Source organism: Bremia lactucae, linkage group LG3, assembly GCF_004359215.1.
Source record: "Bremia lactucae strain SF5 linkage group LG3, whole genome shotgun sequence".
NCBI lineage: Eukaryota > Oomycota > Peronosporomycetes > Peronosporales > Peronosporaceae > Bremia > Bremia lactucae.
In genome coordinates this window covers 3,757,405-3,770,825 of record NC_090612.1, presented here as the reverse complement: position 1 = coordinate 3,770,825, position 13,421 = coordinate 3,757,405, and the positions used below count along the sequence as shown (strand labels likewise).

The 13,421-nt window shown below is 49.0% G+C and overlaps 4 protein-coding genes across 4 annotated transcripts; 3 read left to right on the top strand and 1 right to left on the bottom strand.

The window, feature by feature from the left end:
* Positions 1-2,344: 2,344 nt before the first annotated feature.
* Positions 2,345-3,138, top strand: CCR75_006280 (uncharacterized protein; the record flags this gene model as incomplete). The annotated part of the gene is made up of 2 exons (XM_067964350.1): positions 2,345-2,815; positions 3,133-3,138. The coding sequence occupies 2 exons, from the start codon at positions 2,345-2,347 to the stop codon at positions 3,136-3,138; spliced, it is 477 nt and encodes a 158-aa protein (XP_067814840.1).
* Positions 3,139-8,046: 4,908 nt separating this feature from the next.
* On the top strand, positions 8,047-9,216 carry CCR75_006279 (uncharacterized protein; the record flags this gene model as incomplete). Its single annotated transcript, XM_067964349.1, has 1 exon — positions 8,047-9,216. The coding sequence occupies one exon, from the start codon at positions 8,047-8,049 to the stop codon at positions 9,214-9,216; it is 1,170 nt and encodes a 389-aa protein (XP_067815390.1).
* A 60-nt stretch (positions 9,217-9,276) lies between these two features.
* Positions 9,277-11,021, bottom strand: CCR75_006278 (uncharacterized protein). The gene is made up of 2 exons (XM_067964348.1): positions 10,817-11,021; positions 9,277-10,760 (listed from the first exon to the last, which is right to left on the bottom strand). Exons 1-2 carry the CDS (start codon positions 10,886-10,888, stop codon positions 9,438-9,440), a joined length of 1,395 nt encoding a protein of 464 aa, XP_067815389.1. The 5' UTR covers positions 10,889-11,021; the 3' UTR covers positions 9,277-9,437.
* A 9-nt stretch (positions 11,022-11,030) lies between these two features.
* On the top strand, positions 11,031-13,133 carry CCR75_006277 (uncharacterized protein). The gene is made up of 6 exons (XM_067964347.1): positions 11,031-11,334; positions 11,404-11,961; positions 12,034-12,167; positions 12,241-12,375; positions 12,454-12,537; positions 12,611-13,133. The coding sequence occupies exons 1-2, from the start codon at positions 11,110-11,112 to the stop codon at positions 11,713-11,715; spliced, it is 537 nt and encodes a 178-aa protein (XP_067815386.1). The 5' UTR covers positions 11,031-11,109; the 3' UTR covers positions 11,716-11,961; positions 12,034-12,167; positions 12,241-12,375; positions 12,454-12,537; positions 12,611-13,133.
* Positions 13,134-13,421: the final 288 nt, after the last annotated feature.

Here is a 13,421-nt window from a genome sequence, read left to right as displayed (position 1 = left end):
TAGTACAATCCAAGCAAAAGTCGAAGGAGAATTAATTTTGCAGTTGGATCGGGCTCGCGTTATAAAAATAAGTCGACGGACTACAAAGGCCATAACGGAGGCAATCCTGGAATCAGCGGAGCTGGAGCGAATTGATCACCTGATCTCCATCTTATGCTGAGTCAGACCAAGACTATTGGATATGATCACGTAACCAAAACCATACCTTTTTATTTCTTCACTAGAACTACAGCTGAACGCCACAAGAAGGTCCGAGAGCCGTTCTATGGAAAAGTGAATCGGCTCCAGAACGCCCACATCCCAGACAAAGGTTCTATCTAGCAACGACAGCAAGGGCTGAATGGAAAACCACAAGGAAGACGTGTAGAATACACTACAAACTTAAATAACCTCAGCCGAATTGGTGACGTTGGCAGGATCGCAGCATATTTAAAGGCAAAATACCGTCCGAATTTGAGATGGAAGACCTGGACACTCATACTCCGGAGTCACGGACGTCCACGATTTGGAGAGTTACGTTCAAGCTGACGGGTTGTCCTAATTTCTTAGATGGTGTGGTGCGACTCCTCTGGTTTGGCACTACCATCATTGTGAAGCACCCCAATGCTGAACACAGGCTTCAATGTCTACATTGTGGTAATCTGGGATACACAATAGCCCGGTGTAGCTTCACCGATGCCTTATTAAGAGGCCCAGGGAGATTAGTCGTGACAGAAGACGACGTGCGCGAGCTCGAGGACCTAGCCAAATCTTGTTCTAGTATGGATGAAATCAGATCTATGGCGGCGAGCCGGTTAAAGCTCCAGGATGCAGCAGAAAAAGCTGCTCAAGAAGCAGTCACCGCCCCGCGGCAGCGGGAAGCAGCATGTACATCTCAAGCAAGGGAGCTCAACGCCTCTCCCGCAGTGAGTAGCGCACCCCAAGCTGAACAAGGGACGAAATTCGAGCATCTACAGCCTCGATCCAAACCGATGGAACAACAGCCTTGGTTAACCCGAATTTCTAAAAAGGGGCGCACAAGAAACTTGACTTTTCGCGCAATTCCGGCCAGACCAAGCACTGCAAAGAGAGCTGATCACGCAGAGGACGAGGGTAATAGAAAGCGGCAAACAGAGGACGATGAGAAGCAACAGGCAGAGGATAAGACGAACACGCAGTTCGGGGGAAACGGACACCATCCTCCCGATGACCGATTTAACATCAGACATCCGAGAGGATGAGAAAAAGCAAAGGAGGAGACTTCTCATACCACCGTGACTTTCCCGGAAGTCGCACGACAAAACGGTCGGGCGTGAGCGAGGACTCGCTCCAATTTCACCAGTTCCGGTCATTATGACTCTTAAGCGGAATGAGAGGAAAACTTTCTGCTAGCTGGTCCAGCGTATGCTAAAGCGGCGAACAAAGGCTCTGTCAATCGGAGCCAGGTCGGTCCACCCCCCAGCAACACTATCCGAGATATAATGCAACTGGCAGTTGATACACCTGCTACCGGAACCTGCCTTGCCATGTCGATTGTTCAAGCGGCGGTGAACGCCAACTTAGATGATCCAGGAAGATCGCTTGAACACCTGACGGCCTGCCTGAAACGCGGCATCAAATCTTCGGGCCTATTAAATCTAGAAGACCAGCTCGCCTACGACTAACGAGTGCACCTTTTGGACAATGTCTGTCGAGGGTGGAAGGGAATGACACGCGCTGAGTCGGCGTCGCAGGTATGGTTGTACTTGGAAGATTATGCTATAAGCTCATCGTTCAGAGCGGACATGGTACCCGAGGACATATGGGGAGGGAATGATACTGTTTGAATGGCATCAAACTTCTTTAAACGATCTATTTATGTGATTGAGAGCATCGATGGCGACTCACATGGCTGGAGGTGTGTCAAGTATGTTCCAACCACAGTCACACGTCATCACAGAGTGGTCAAGACTGCAGCGGAATATCCGCTTCTAATTGGGGAATTTATGGATGAAGTGGTGGCCGGAAAAATAGGCACACCATCGAGTCCACGTACTACAGCATCACGAGCGCCATTATTCAGTTTTTCTGCACTCAGGGTACACGAGCCGGCTACCAGATTTTGAATTGGAAGAGACCAAGCCAGAAACTAGGGCTAAAATCGGGCACTTCTGGGGTCCTCGCAGTGAGCGTAGACGCGCAGCCGATTTCACCTCAGCATAACTCTGTCACAGCTTACTCTCCGGAAGGTGCGGGCACGGATCCGACTCTGACCGCAGAAACCCCGCGGCAAGAATAGAGTCGCGCGCTAGTAACGGTGTAGCGATAACTAGTCCTTTAAGCGCTACCAACGACGCCGCCGAGTCATCTACGGGAAGCCCCGCCGATGGACCGGAAAAGAGGGCATGAGTCTTCTCCTGAGCAAGCAGAGACAGGGAAGGCTGACGCGTCACACAAGCACAACACGACAGACTTTAAGCGAGGCCGCGCCGAGCCGATGCCGATGCTTATGCTAGCAAATGACGAGAGCTGCGATCGTATAGATCGAGATTACTGGGCTGCTTCGTGGGAGCAGCTAGAACCAGCGTGGCCCAACCCACAGCAACTGGATTTTCCTACTGCCAACAGCTCCACTGCGGAGTGGGAGTGGGTAGCCCGACTCGCACCAGATCATCTTCTGTGGCTGGTAAAACGCTTTGTGTTTCCGGGAGAGCTTCTGCAAATACTAGACAACTCGGTCGTCGATCAATGGAAGACGGAGAGCAGGCGTGACTGCGTGGAGGATGCGTTACAGCGTTACAACAATCCACCGATGGATCAGCAAACAAAGTTATGGGTGCAGCGATGGCTCGAACATGTGAGACGTAGACCAGATCACACGATGCTGTCGCCATCACTGGACTCAATTAGAGGTCCTTAATTACGCCGGGGATGATTAACTTAAACTATGCGATCCAAGACGGCGCTCCAGATTAAGTCACCATTTGTCGTGTGCGCTTCTGTACGATCAAGAGATTGCTGCGCTAGTGGACGGATTTTTTCCGGCGACTAGGGCGCCGGAAAAAATCAGATCATACTTTAAGCTGATTGCAACCAACGCCAGGTACATGGAGGCTTACTACTCTTCGTCCAACGTGGCGGATTTGGACATCACTCGAGAATTTTTCTACGCAGGGCTAGCACGCCCCGAAGAAAAAACCTACATCCAGTACTGAGGGCACTTCACGAGTTTCACTCTCAGACCGCTTTCACGGAGAAGATCTATCGTGCGTGTGCTGACCGCCTACGCGCGCAACACTTTGCTGAACAGTTTCGACCCCAAAAGACAGTGGAAAACACAGAGGCAAGAATCCGACCGACGGCTCATAACCCAAAACGTTCTCGGCTTTTCAAAGGATAAGCGTCACCAGTGGATGACGGCCTGGCGTCAATTGCCGGGGCATCGAAGGCCGATGGCTTGGTGTATCCAAGAAACACACGAGGTGGCCGCGGAGGAAGCGAGAACACTACAACAAGACTGGAAAGGATGAGGGGCAAGCACCGAGACCCGGACCAAGCAACTATGTCTGATTGGAGTCTCGGTTCTACCAAGGCCCGCGGTGTGGCCATCTTGCTTTCACCCGAGGCGGCGTCTCTAGCTACAGCGCGGAATGAAGACAAATATTATTCACGGGCGATCGGCGTTCAAATCGACAATTTGTCTCTTTTAAATGTGTACGCACCAACAATTCGAGCCGAGCGCGAGAAGTTTTTTACCGGTCTTCAGGAATGAAACATGACATCGGGCGAAACTATTCTGTTAGAGGATTTTAATTGCGTACAAAGCCCGCAGATAGACCGATAAGGTCCCCGGAAAGCTAGCCGGCCTGAAAGTCCCGCACTACAGGAGCTGGTAAGGGGGATGGGCATGAGTGACACTCGGCATCTACGGGATTATGCTGACGATGATACATTCGATACAACTCATCATTTTACTTACTGGACAGAGGAGACGGCGAGCCGGATTGGCCGTTTCTACGTTCCTCACGACTGGGCTTCAGAGGTCTTCTGGGTCTCAACGTCTCCGCCATGTCCGTATTCGGACCACGATCAAGTGGTTCTCCATCTAAGGACGAGGCCCTTGGATCGCACAGTGACTCACCACCAACGAGCTTCGTATCCAATCCGAACTGATCAGGCGAACCAAATTCAAAAGGACTTATAACGTGGCTTGACGGACGCTGGGGTGGGCAGGGCACCCACAATACAATCCTGGGGAGCGCATATAAAAGCTAGCATACACTGTATTAAGATGGTACGTACACGAAAAAAACAGCGCCGAAAACGTTATCTAGCGAAACTTCGTCAGAGCAACCGGCAGCAGTTTGTAACACGTCGACAGTGGGAATCAATCCGCCAATCTGGGAAAGATGCGTAGGGTCATTTAGTGCGTCTAGGAGAGTCATTAGAGCGGTCAACAGAACGTCTCCGCTGGTCCTACAGGCGGGTCGCCAACTGGGAACGGGACCAGCACATAACTTCCCATCAAGCGCGTTACGGTCCGAAATTTCCGGTCAGGGCATCGGTAGAGGATCAATTCGCCTCAGAATGGGCGCATATCTTGCGTCGGAGTCACCGAACCCCGTCAAACAACCTCCTAACGGAAGAGAGGCAAAAGTTTGCGATAATCGAGCCGGATCAACGCATAACAGTTCTGTATAATGAGTGCGTGCTGCGACCGTTTACAGAAGCAGAGGTGCTCTCGGCTATAACAGGGCTCAAGCGTCATAAATCGGTCGGCGCTGATGGTCTAAATAACGACTTTTGCAAGGATACTGCGGCGCTAATGGTACCGGGACTGGTGCAAATTGGAGATCAAATTATGGCTGGAGCAGAGCTACCTCCCTCTTTTCTCGAGGCGCACATTATTCCTCTCCGGAAAAAGGGCGACTCTGAAGACGCCATGGATTACAGACCAATTTCTCTGTTACAATCAAGCTACAAGGTATTTGCGAAGGAGCTGGCTACCCGGCTACAGCAATTTCTGCCGAGAGTTATTAGCGACTCACATCAGGGTTTTGTACATGGGCGAAGGATGGGGAAAAAAGTGTGATGATGATGGCTCAATTGATGACAGCAGCAGACCAGGAAGATCTGGCCGCCGAGCGAAGCAGATGTATCTTACTTCTGGATTTTCGCAAGGCTTACGATACTGTCGACCGTGAGTTTTTGTATGAAAATATGCATCTCTTTGGTTTCGACAAACGATTTGTCGACCTCATACGACGCATCCGACGGCCAGTTTTGTGGTGAACGGCTACGAGTCCTCAGCCTTACCGGTGCGGTCCGGAATTCGACAAGGTTGCCCGCTAGCGCCCTTATCTTTTTTGCTCAGAGGATTGCTAACGCCGGGTATTTCAGGGCAAAGACATTTATTCCAGCATTTGGTGATGACTCTACACTCTGCTGCTCTCAGTATTGTTAAAGCCTTTGGGGCTCTATCGGGTTTGCATGTTCAACCAGACAAGAGCAAAACCATGTTTCTGAACCGGTCAGTGCTTTTAAAAATCTACATGGGCATCGATGTTAAGCCGCCAGGCGATACAACCCGATACCTAGGCTGGGGAATTAGTGAATAAGAATTGGGCGGTGAGGATACAGAAGATTCAACGTCGCCTACTCACGGCATCACAGGTGGCGACAAGTGTGGCGAATCGAGTTCTTATCCTCAATCTTATCGTACTACCCTCATTGCTTTTTACAGCAAGTGTTTTTGACATACCCGCAGTAGGCGATGACAGAAGTGACAAATTTATACCAGCAATTTTTATGGTTACACGCTACGACGACGGATATAAGTCGGCACAAAGTCAACCCGGGTCTGCTCGTGACACCAACAAAAGCTGAGGGCATCGGGCTTGTCGATGTGTCAGTCGCCGTCAAGACCCAACGAACGAAGCATGCGATTCTCTGGCTAACTCAACGTCCTGGCAGGTATTTCACGGCATGGCGTCAATGGGCATACCGTGGACTGTCAAAAACTCAACAGAATAGTGGTTTCGTCAATGATGGGGGACGCCGACAACCTCCTCACATGACTCGAACTCCCGAGCGAGAATTACAGAGAACGCTAGGAGAATGACTCACCCCAACACCGGACCAGGTGGAACGAATCACATCGCATGCTGTTACACACTCGAAAGCGGTTACTAAGGAGCGAAGCCAGCTGGTGGAAGGAAGACGAATTTGTCGTATCCTACTCCTCTCCATTTCCAACACGCGGGCTCAGTGCGGGTGATGTGCCAGAGCAGATCAGGCGGTTTTGGTCCAAGTTTAACTGGTCAGCGAACCCCTGGATTCGGGATCAGTTCGGCGACATGTTAACCAGACATGCATACGACAGAATCGAAGTCTGTACCCTGGCAAGACTCAGCATCTCATGAATTGGACCTACGGAACATGTCATCACGATACCCTTACCTCCCCATCATCCCCAACCCCATACGATGGAGAAATTACGGCGGTGGGCTACAGCTCGTCTTCTTACTTCGCCATACATACCTATTGGATCAAGCCTGGGAACGAATCCACCACTGCGGCTCCGACATGCACCAACGGGTCTTGCGCCATACGTCTGGAGTTATCAGGGCGGTGGAGTTATCGTGGGCAAACCACTGGGCAGTGTGCACAATCCAACACAGCAAATAAATCTGCTCCAGCAGGAAGATGGCATACTTTGGATATGTATGGGGACGCTTCAGGTACTTGCGGTGTACTCCACGGCAGACCAGCAGCCCGTCCAACTCGAATTACAGGCTAGTGGCTTCGTCTTTGAGTCGCACCCTCAGCTCCACAGATTTCCGTGGTCGGTCTCTGACACAACGCCGAACAAGTCCGTCTCTGCTGCGCTGAAACGGCAAGCTTTCGAATTTTACAAAAAAAAAGCTTGGCCAGACCTCTGGGAGTCTTTCTAGACCATTTGGAAGCATGTGCATCCACGGATGCATGGCAACGTGCAGTGCTCACCCAAACACCTCGGCAAGCATGGGATCATAGTAATGGTCTAACTGATTCCAAGTATGGACTGGGTATCGGATAGCAACCAGGCAACTTAATCTCCACCATGCTGGGAGAGCCGAGAACAACGACTGTCGGAAGCGACCGGGCTGCCCGGGGGAAAAGGAGACACCAGCTCATATATTCTAGGAGTGCTCGTACGCTAGTGCACTATGGGACAAAATAGTGGGACATTGGACAGGTGAGAGAATAACAAGACAGCGAACTCAGCATTTCTTTAATGCGTGTGCTAGTCGACAAGTTTACAACGTACCACCGCTCCGAACAGCAAGTCTGGAGGACCGCTTCCAGGACGATCGGATAGTGGCCGAAAGAGTTTGGAAGAAAATGTGGCACATTCTAGCGACAATGTGTCACACAAAGCTGTGGACCGACAGGAACGAAGCCGTCTACCAAGCTGCAGTTACTGAACTATCCGCAACCACGCAGAGCTTTTGGGCATCTTGCGTCTGCCAGCTACGTGCAATAGCAACCCGAGATCACCGAAAAGAGTCATCTGCCATTATGGGCGCTGTGCTGTTTGCCTGCATCGAGTTGCTTGAACGGGCTCCAGAAGGGTCATCAGGCCTGTCTGGGCGCAGCCAGGGTCTGCCGCCGGAAACACCGGATCTGAACTCATGGCTCCGCATTTACTAGAGATCTTGTACATAGTTTAAACCGTGTTAATAGACCATCTGATCACAAAAAAAAAATCTTATGAGTAGGTATCACGTGCATTAAAGGTTGTAGAAGAATACTTGATATTAAAAACGTGGTAAGCGAAACATAAAGGTCGGCATAATGATTGTGGATCCTCGTCATTTAGACAAGTTTGTAGTACTTTAGCATTAAAAGGCCAACAAGGTGCGGTTTTTGGCTGCTATCAGCATCAACAACTCTAAAGCTCGATTTCTGTCTAGGTAATACGAACATCTATAGCTTTTTGAAATTGTACGCGCTTATGTCCGATTTAATTGGTTGGTTGACACCGCTTGCATCCAGCTTTGATCGTTCGAGCAGCCATTATTGTGAGTTTCGCAGTATCTCTCACGAATGGGTCACCGTAAGTTTGAAGCGCCACGTCACGGCCATCTAGGTTTCCTTCCAAAGAAGCGTACCAAGCACCATCGTGGCCGCGTTCGCAAATTCCCGCGCGATGATGCTTCCAAGGCGCCACACCTAACAGCCTTCATGGGATTTAAGGCTGGAATGACTCACATCATGCGCGAAGTGGACCGCCCTGGTTCTAAAGTCCACAAGAAAGAAATTGTTGAGCCCGTGTCGATCGTTGAGACACCTCCCATGGTTGTTATCGGCGTTGTTGGCTACCTAGAAACCCCTCGCGGCCTTCGCACGCTCACTACGGTGTTTGCCGAGCACTTAAGCGAGGAAGTAAAGCGTCGCTTTTACAAGAATTGGTACAAATCAAAGCGCAAAGCTTTTACCAAGTACGCCAAAAAGTACCAGACAGCCCCCGATGATATCGAAAACGAGCTAAATCGCATCAAAAAGTATTGCCAAGTTGTTCGCGTCCTCGCTCACACGCAGGTTCGCAAAGTGAAGCTTCGTCAAAAGAAAGCCCATATCCTTGAAATTCAGGTTAATGGCGGCTCAGTTGCTGACAAAGTAGACTTTGCGAAGTCGCTCTTCGAGAAGCAAGTTCCTGTCACGGCTGTTTTTGCAAAGGATGAAATGATTGACGTTATCGGCGTTACCAAGGGACACGGTGTTGAAGGCGTCATCACTCGTTGGGGCGTCACCCGTCTTCCCCGTAAAACTCACCGGGGTCTGCGTAAGGTCGCCTGTATTGGTGCCTGGCACCCGTCGCGTGTTCGCTTTACAGTTCCACGTGCAGGTCAACACGGTTACCACCACCGTACGGAAATTAACAAGAAAATTTATCGCATCGGTGCCGCTGGCGACAAAAAGTCGTGTATGACTCAGCAAGACTTGACGGAGAAGGATATCACTCCCCTTGGTGGCTTTCCTCATTACGGTATTATTAATGAGGACTGGCTTATGATTAAGGGCGCTATTGTTGGTACCAAGAAGCGTGTTCTTACTCTGCGTAAGTCACTTTTGGTGCACACGAAGCGTTCTGCCCTTGAAGAGATCCATCTCAAGTTTATTGATACCTCGTCCAAATTTGGGCACGGTCGCTTCCAAACGGCGGAAGAAAAGGCCAAATGGCTTGGCCCTTTGGCTCGTCAGCACCGCGCATAATCCGATTTGAAAATCGTTGCTTGGTGTGTGTAACCTTGCTGCGCTTGTTGACTTGCGTCTAATGAATCATAATATACTGCTTTTAACACTTAACACTTCATTGCTGACAGTTTCGTTATGGTGACTTTATATACTGCTGACAAATTCATTAAAGGACTAATGCTGCAGTATTCACACGACGTCGCGTTAAGCTTGCTAGTAATCGTTACGTACTGAAACTACTATGTCTTCTTCTTGTTCACCGACTTGTGAACAATGCTTATGTCGAGTCGAGAGAGGAGCATGCAGATGACAAAAACAGCCAGAAAGGCCGACACAAGCAGCAAAGGCTCGTGCATCATATAGTAGGCTGGAAAGTCGAAGGTCACCTCGAAAGGCACATTGTGAGCAGCCACGACATTCTTTTTTTCCAAAATTACCACATGACGGCCTATAGCGGGCGTGTCGAGGTATGTCTGACGCGTCGTTTCACTTATGCTGTCCAGGCTAAACGGAACATTTACCTGCACGTTCGTGGCACCTTCTGGAAGAACAATCTTTACAGTCAGGTCGTCAACTGAGGCACCCTGAACAGGCGTCGAAAAGTCCGCCTCGAGCTTAAATTTGTTTCCGGAATGCGTCAACACCGAGTATAAGGGGACTGAGTAACCAAGGTACCACTGGCTCTTCCAACCACCGAACAATGGAAATCGTGGCTTAAACTCGAGGTCTTGGTATGAGCCAGAGGGGCTGGCAGGGCGAAGACGTGAGGTAGAAATGTTGCCAATTTGGTCGCGGTAGTAAACGTTTACTGAATTTTTGGGCAGGTGTGCGTGCATCTCGTGAAATGAGGCACCGTGCTGCTGTAGCTGCACATAATTCAAACGAGAAAAACCGCCTTTCAGTTTAGCGCCAGTGTGTTGCATGTCGTAAACCTCTTCAAAAGACACACGGCCCCACATTGACACTTCAATCTCACGCGTAAGCTTTGTTACGGTCATGAATGGAACGTGATTCTTATAATGAACACTTAGTCCCGAGGCAGTGGCAAACGACTCCACGTTTGTGTAAGGTCCAAGGGTGACCACCGACCCCTTCCTTAAAATTGGATCGGCAGCACGAATGCTTTCTACTTTTCCTGAAGGCAACTTAAGCTTAGTTGTCTGCGTCTTGGTAACAAAAGGTGATTTGATGAGATGGCTAGTTTCGAATAAAACAAGCTGGTCTTCCTTCTGCGAGATCTCCGCCGGGTATGGTGTCAATACACGAGTATAGTAAGCAGTGATCTTAACAATGCCTTTTTCTCCCTTAGACACGGTGTTTTTTAGCTGCACTGTGTAGAGTGCAGTGTCTTCCGGCGTCGTTGCAATGCCTGCATGCTCTTTCGCAGCTGCTACAATCTCGCACGAAGACTTGCCGCAGCGCGCAGAAACGTGCGCTAGATGAGTCTCTAGCGCCCGTGGAAAAGCCACGTCGTACGTCTTTACTTCAGCGCTGGCGTCCGAGAAGTGATATTCGGTGTACTCACGCACCACATGCTTAGTCAAATCGAACGTACGCTTGGCCTGCACATAATATTTGTAAGAAAGCATATTTATACTACGTTCTTAAACAATCGCACCAAATGATTGACAATTGCTCCATTCACGGTGGCCACCGGCAGAGCTACCGCGAGCAAAAGCATGCGAATCATTGCCTCTAGTTCGTTATGTTCGTCAAGAAATCTGCCCGAGGAATGACACGTAGCAACGTCTCGATACTTCCAATTTGATTGGTCAAGAAGATATGCTATCTGATCATAGGCGATACAGGAACCCTCATTTACGTAGCAGCACCATAAGTGGCTGAAAAAGGCTCGTGGTGATTAGAGACCTGTCGAGCCAAATTTTAGTGAACATTCCTGGACGGCTTAGCATGCTTTCGCGCTTATCTCAGGTGGCAGTCCGCAATGCAGCTACGCGCTGGATACGCAACAGTACGATGCGTCAACACAAAGTTTCATTTTTTTCGGACGACGCTGCCAAGGTTCCAACAAATGCTGAGGAGGAGCTAGCGCTAACCCACAAGGTGCAAATTGTACTGGACCAAATCCTCGATTTGAATATGGTGGAAATCGCTGAACTTTCGCACGGTATTCAGGTTCGTCTTTAAATCTACAGCAGGAGCTTCTACCAGTATTGTACTAATACCGGGTGTTAATCTCTACAGACTAAGTTTGGCATCGCCGAGTCCGCGTTTCAAGTTGGTATGGGTGGCGGTGCTGCCAGCGGATCTGCTCCTGTTGCTGAGGAAGCCAAGATAGAGAAGACAGCTTTTGATCTTAAATTGGCTAGTTTCGATGCCAAGAGTAAGATTAAAGTTATTAAAGAAGTGCGCGCCATTACCGGTTTAGGGCTCAAAGAGGCCAAGGAGCTTGTGGAGGGCGCCCCTAGTACATTAAAGAAAGACGTGAAAAAGGAGGAAGCCGATGCATTGGTTGAGAAACTTAAGGCAGTGGGTGCGGTTGTGGAACTAGAGTAGGGATCGAACGGTCGATTAAATGTAGCGCAGCTTCCACTACAGGGAGAAGCAGCATGATCAATCACAAGAGCGCTAAAAACCAATCATTCGTGAACCAAAACATTTATTTTAATATTATTGGCCTTCAACATTAAGTAAAAATGGAATTGACCAGGAAAACCTTTAGAAGCGCGACTTTGAACGCAAGCGAAGAGGAGAAGCGCCGTCAGAAATGTGAATTCATGCGCGAGAACGCCCTCACTAAGTGTAAGCGCACAGCATTGAAAACAGCTTTCACTTTTGAAAAACTGATAATGCGGAAGCTCCTCTAACGCGCAGGCTCACGCGTCAAGTTTTTGGTGGATGCCATGGAAAAGACGGGTTGTAGCTTGAAACCTGGCTTTTTTTCCAGCGTTTACTGCACTGAAAAAATCAATGGAGGGTTTCATTTAGACGACAAAGGCGAAGCAGGCGTGAGTGGACAACTTTTAACGTGGAAACTATGATCGAAAGTCTACTGACTGCCGTATCGTCGAGTCATTTCAGGTATTGCTTTGTCAGAACCACATTCCGGACCAGGAATGGATGAACCGAACTATAGCACATGAACTTATTCACGCATTCGACCAATGCCGCAACAATGTTGATTGGAACAAGTGCGAGCATCACGCATGCAGTGAAGTATATTTTGCTTGCAAATTTAGAGCGCATTAGCTGCAATTAGCACGAGTATTCACTGGGGCACTTCATGCTTAATAGATTCGCGCTGCAGCGCTGAGTGGTGACTGCGATTGGAAAAACGAGCTTTTCCGCAAAAATTTTAATGTCAGCAAGCAACATCAGGTGCATCTACCTAGCTATTACATGCTAAATCAGTTACTAACGTCAGTCTTGTGCCTGTATGTTGGTTGCTTAGCTCTGCACTCGGCGACGAGCTAAATTGTCCATCGAGCAGAATGAAGCTTGCAAGGGAAGGGTCTGTGCGTGTGTGCATGAATTATGAATTGTGCTGAACATTTCCGTTTTGGTTTCCAGGCGGACGATTGCATCGAAAAGGCATTTGACTCGTGCTACCGCGATTGGTCTCCATTTCGCGAGATTCCGTAGTTGCGTAGTAGAAGTGCCCGTCATAAGCGCGTTCAGTAAATAACTATCGCTCTGCAACTACGAGAGAAGGCTTTATTCTAAAAAATATGGTATAATATGCATTAGAGATTCTTCCGAGTGATTGACTTTAGGCGCTAGATGTGCTTTATTCTCTTGGGGGATTGCACTCTTTTATAAATTATATCAGAGAATCTTGGGGCTGAGCTGAAACTTTGGCGAGATATGGCGTTTCTACTTGAAGTTATCAGGCCATCACTCTTAAGCATACTTAAAGATTTTTTTGCCGAAAGACTGGATCTCCAACTCAAGACAATTTATAAGGCAAGTTATTTTCATATAAGCTTTTGACAGAAATATAAATCTAAGCAAAATATATGTAAGATCTGATGTGTAACGGGCTAAAGTTGCCCTAGTGTTGCACAATCCTCGTTAAGTACACTTGGTGTTCTTAAGGGGATGGTCAATTACTAAATAATAGTAATTAGACCCAACACTCGGGTGTGGTGCACATTTGTGACCAACCCTTGTGGATGTGATGCACACGGGTGCATTCACATTAGGAGGGATGACGCCCAGCGTCATCCGTGATGACGGCTAGCGTCATCCGTTACGCGAGGTAT

Coding starts and splice junctions, on each gene's coding strand:
- CCR75_006278 (XM_067964348.1), bottom strand. CDS start 10,888: ATGATTCGCATGCTTTTGCTCGCGGTAGCTCTGCCGGTGGCCACCGTG. Junction 10,761..10,816: donor GAGCAATTGTCAATCATTTG/GTGCGATTGTTT, acceptor TATTATGTGCAG/GCCAAGCGTACGTTCGATTT.
- CCR75_006277 (XM_067964347.1), top strand. CDS start 11,110: ATGCTTTCGCGCTTATCTCAGGTGGCAGTCCGCAATGCAGCTACGCGC. Junction 11,335..11,403: donor AACTTTCGCACGGTATTCAG/GTTCGTCTTTAA, acceptor TAATCTCTACAG/ACTAAGTTTGGCATCGCCGA.